This window comes from Pteropus alecto, unplaced genomic scaffold (genome assembly GCF_000325575.1).
Source record: "Pteropus alecto unplaced genomic scaffold, ASM32557v1 scaffold511, whole genome shotgun sequence".
NCBI classification, from domain to species: domain Eukaryota; kingdom Metazoa; phylum Chordata; class Mammalia; order Chiroptera; family Pteropodidae; genus Pteropus; species Pteropus alecto.
The window spans coordinates 70,357-75,444 of NW_006431911.1; the positions used below are offsets into that span (position 1 = coordinate 70,357).

Here is a 5,088-nt window from a genome sequence, read left to right on the forward strand (position 1 = left end):
GTGCGGACCCTTTAAGAGGAACGTCTGTGACTCCCACATACTTCCATCTGGTTCACCCGCAACCTCTGCTGCTTTTCACAGCCAGAAGTTGTGGGGACTTCTATTCCTGACACTGGAATCCGGGGCTGAAGAGCTTGGTGTGGGGCTGGGACCCCTGACTCCTCGGGGGGAACCCCCTCAGCTGAGATGTCCCCCCTGATTCTCAACCACCACGCACAGGTGTGGGACCAGCCCATTCTACATCCCCGCCTCTCCTACCAGTCTTGAGGTGACCCCTTCTGTGTGTCCTTAGTTGTGGGACTTCTGCTCAGCTAGACTTTAGGCAATTTTCAATGATGGTTGTTTTTTAGTTTAGTCGTGATTTTGATGTGGTCGCGAAAGGAGGCAAACATAGCATTTGCCTACTGTGCCATCTTGACTGGAAATTCTATGGCTTCTTTTTATAAGGGCACTAGTTCCATCATGAAGACTCCTCTCTCAGGACCTTATCACCTCCCAAAGGCCCCACCTCCTAATACCATCACATTGGGGGTTAGGATTTCAACATATGAATTTGGAGGGAACGAACATTCAGTCTATACAACATTTAAGCAAGTAAATTAACATCCAAGGTAAAGAGCATCCCTATATGAAAGCAGATCACGTTTTTTTTTCATTTGTAAGTATGCCCATCAATGGTAAAGATGTTTCTCACTATTTCCCCATAGAATTTGGCAACAGGCCCAAGAGAAAAGAGCTTGTGGCACACAAGCAGCAACCACCTGTCAAGTACCAATGCTTGTCTGCACAGATGGGGGTCCTTGATGACACTGAAGCAATTAGTTGAGGATTTAACTGGGTTTTTATTTCACTAACTCTGGTACATTTTGCTATCATGTAGACAGACTTTGAGCATTTTTTCCCTATTTATATACATATCGGTACTTCTTAAGGGTGGAAGAGCAGTTCTTCTCAATTTCATGATCACAGGTATATTTAACAATCACAATTACAAGAGAATCAGAGTCCCACCTCTTCTACTTGCCACCCTTTCCCCAGTAGTATTTTATACAAGAGCAGAAGGGAGAGACTCAGGTACCAATGGAGAAATAGAGAGATAAGGAAGATGGCTCACTGCATTATATAAATCCAACTTTCCCAATCATTTTGTCATGCACTGGTGATTGGAATTTGCCTCTCTGATACTGGCAACCCAAAGTCTTGAAGAATTTAAGAACATTCTTGGTGAGACATCTTTGAGAAAATTTAGGCAGTCAAGCTTCTTCTTAAGTTAGGCCATTACATTTTGCAAAGAAGAGCTAGACTGTCTCTTTGAACACCCGGCTATAGGTCACGTGATTGTCTGTGGCCAGGGCATTTTTCAGACACTGCCAGAAGTACGGGTGAGCCTGTGGGTTTTTTGGCCACTCGAGGACGGAACTCCCACAGAGCCTCTTCCGGAGCTGGAGGAACTTGGACTTCTTGAGGGGCTTCTCAAGGAATATTAAGATAATTACATCTATTTTTTCATCCATGAGCCTCTGATGGGACAAGTAAAATGCTATCTTAAAGTTCTCAGTCTTTGCATACTTGTCTGTCATCACAAACACCGTCTTCTTGCTAAGCTGTATGCTTTGGGAAAGGTTTTCCAGAACTGGCTGCCCTGGTAGCCAGTCCCTTTCTTCAAGACATAAATTAAAATGTTTTTCTGTTGGGTCTTCCAATTTGGCCACCAGCTCATCCAAAACCCACTCTGTCACTGCTAGGTCTTTAGTGTCATACACAATAAAAGCATCATAGCAAGATTCTGGTGATACCAGACGTTGATATCCCTTTACTTTGGCCTTACAGAAATGGTAACTATACCACACATCCCAGAAATAGAGGTGGCTTGCTGTCATAACCACCATCAAAAAGAGAGCTGCTGATATGGAAAGTGAGAACAGAATCAAGTTAGTCAGATCTAATTCACAGGTATACAGATCCAGAGAGACCACGCTTTGGCCCTTGTGTGCTCCTGGCCCCACACAAGTCACGTCTGTGGCCAAGTGAGGAATAGTCACCTCTGTGTGGTTAACCCACCAGACAAACCACACAGCATCACAGGTGCACAGAAATCGATTATGGTGCAAAAGCAACATCTTCAGATTGTTGAGGACATTTTCTGGAAAGCTAGTCTTTTGGATAATCTGGATTTTATTTGAGCTGAGGTCCAAATATCGCAACTGGAAAGCATCTTGTAGAAAATACTTTGTCAGATGCCTGATTTGATTATTGTGAAGAATTAGTTTCTTGAGGCTTCTGGAACAGTTGGATAATCTCTCAGGGACAGTCTTCAGTTGGTTGTAGCTGAGGTCCAAAGTCTCTAGATTCTTCAGATACTGAAGTCTCCCCCAATTGAAAGACTTGAGCCCATTTTTGACCAAAAAGAGAGTCTTTAGATTTGGAGGCATACCATCAAAAACTCCAGGAGGCAAGAAACTCAGGGAATTTGCAGAGATGTCTAATTCCTCTAAGTTTATCAGATTCTTGAAGAATTGTAAGTATCTGTTATCACCATCTTTCCATAAAACATCCAAATGGTTTCCTCGGAATTCCAGAGTTCGAAGAGATTCACTCTCCATGGACCTGCTGGTAGAGGAAGAGATGTCGTTGTCGTTCATCATCAGTTTCCTGAGAACCTTTAGGTTCTTGGTAAAGTTTAGCATGTGAGTAATTCCTTCTGATTGAAAATAATGGCTGTTACTACTTATATCTAGAACTTCCAGTTTGCGTAGCTCCTCAAATGCTGTGGAGTAGAGTAAATCGAGCCGATTGTTAGAGAAGTCCAAATATTTCAATTCCACTAAAGGCTGAAGTTCACTGCCATTAAGCGTTTGGCCAATAGTATTTCCTGACAAGTTTAGGCATTTGAGGAAAGAAAGATGCTGAAAATCAGAGGACTTGATAAAAAATATATTATTTCTACTTAGGTCCAAAGTCTTCCCATATTTGTAACACTCTTCATTAAAACTCAAGGAAGAAGGAGTCTCTTTAGTTTTGAACCTGCAACTTCTTGCATACTCATCATACCTGAAATAATGTAATGTTTCATAGACCTGGGGCCCATGAGTTCCTACAGAAGTTCTGGTGTTAGAACAGAAGCCAACTTCACTTGAATCTCCTGAAGGTGATATTTTATTCAATGAAAGATCTATGACTTTCAATGTTTTAAATTGTTTAAATATACTGAGGTTAGCAATTTTTATAAAGTTAGTGCCAAGATCAAGAACTTCAAGATTAGAAAGCTGATGTAATGGGGAGAGGTTAATGGAATTCAGCTCCTTAAAGACATATCCTTTGATCCGCAAAACTTTCAGGTTTTTCAGTGAAGAAAATGCATTTGATAGATTCATAAATGCCTGATAGACCTGAAGTTCATAATTGAAAGACAGATCCAATTGGACAAGGTTATGAAGAAGATGCAAAAATTTGGCATCTGCAATTTCTTTGGCCAAGTAGTTTTGGGAAAGATCTAGTTCCCTAAGTTTTCTAACATTTTTAAACCATCTTTGGGGCACATGCCGAAGGGAGTTGCTGTGTAGACGTAAAACTTGTAATTCTGTCAATGCATCAAAAGCATTTTCATGGATCTGTAGGGGAGAATTATTTTCACAGGGTGTACAAGGAAATGGGACATTATAACAGCGAGGGCAGTTTCCACTTAGGTCAAGAACTTGCAGTTGAGTGAGGTTATTAAAATCATCCTCTTGGATTTTTGCAATGATATTGTTGTAAAGATAGAGTTCTGTTAAAGTGGGTGGCAAAACAGTGGGGACAGCTGTGATGTTGTTATCTTTTAGGGAGAGTAATTTTAAATTTAGCAGTTGTCGGAAAGCATCTTTTTCGATGAAAAATGAAACATTGCAAGGATTGCGAAAATAACAGTTTTGGCCCAGGTAGAGTTTTTCTATGTTGCCCAGTTCTGTTAGATTTTCTTTCATGATCAAAAAGATGTTGTTGGCTTCAAGGCTCAGCAGCCGTAAGCTAGAAGGAAGACCCAGAGGTATTTCTAGAAGCTGGTTTCCATCCAGGTAAAGGGATTTTAAATAAGTGAGTTCACTAAAGCTTTCGGGTTTAATCTGCGGCCTCCTGGTACAGATGTTGTCTTTCGGCCCCAGTCGAATAGGTACACAGTTGCATCTGAAATCGATCTCTACCAGATAGTCCAGCTGGTGGAAGGAGGCTGGAGAGATGTCTGGTATGTGGTTAATGGTGAGGGTGAGGTTGGTGGCATTGGTGGGAATACCTCTAGGAATTTCCGTCAAATGCCTATCTGTACAGTCCACAATCACTTGGGTCGTTGAATTGTCCAGACTGACATCACAGGGCAGAGTTTTAGGAAACCATCTAGCCCCAAGTTTGGAAATCAGGATCGTGTTAAAAAGGATAAGAAATGGACTCTTCAATGTCCACATTGGAAACACCTGAAAGTTTAAGAAAGACCAAATCACCGTTCTCAAATATAACAAGAATCAGGGTTGAAAATTTTCATTTGCTGCTTCTTTTTTGCTACATTTTAAAATAAAACAATCCAGGTATTTTCTCAACTGTCTAAACGGTATCCCCCCACCCCCACCCCATGATTGTATTTGACAATTACTGAGGTTCATAATGATTTAGTTACATATTTAGCTTTTAGCATCTTAGCTTTTCAGTTACATAGCTTTTTACAGTGGTAGAAGCAGCATTTTCTTGTTCACAGTTATCTAGAATGCTACAACGGAAGAGCCATCAATTAGCTGCCAAAGTCTGAAATTTGGGGAGTGAAGAAATGTTAAAATGCAAGTGTATCTAGGAAGAAAAACACATTAAGACTTTAGTGCAGTTAACGTTTGCTTCCTAAGCCTGCTCTGGTACACATTACAAGAGTCTTTCACAAATATTCGGGCCTCTTAATATTTTAAGTAGAGAAACAAAGGCAATCCATTATCCCATTTTACAGACTAAGACATAGCTCAGCAATATTAGCTGATTTGCCCAAGATCACCCAACTCCTGCCATTTTGGCACTGTCACCCTATAAGCTGTCTTTCCTCTCGGATTGTTTTTGGAAATCATTTCCAAGATG

General features: G+C 40.9%; 1 protein-coding gene across 1 annotated transcript in view; it reads right to left on the minus strand.

Annotated features, from left to right (window-relative positions):
* Positions 1–822: 822 nt before the first annotated feature.
* Positions 823–5,088, minus strand: part of TLR7 (toll like receptor 7) — a 21,149-nt gene continuing 16,883 nt past the window's right edge. Inside the window, 1 exon segment of the mRNA NM_001290164.1 lies at positions 823–4,445. Coding sequence (NP_001277093.1) covers positions 1,299–4,445 — 3,147 coding nt within the window. The 3' untranslated portion in view covers positions 823–1,298.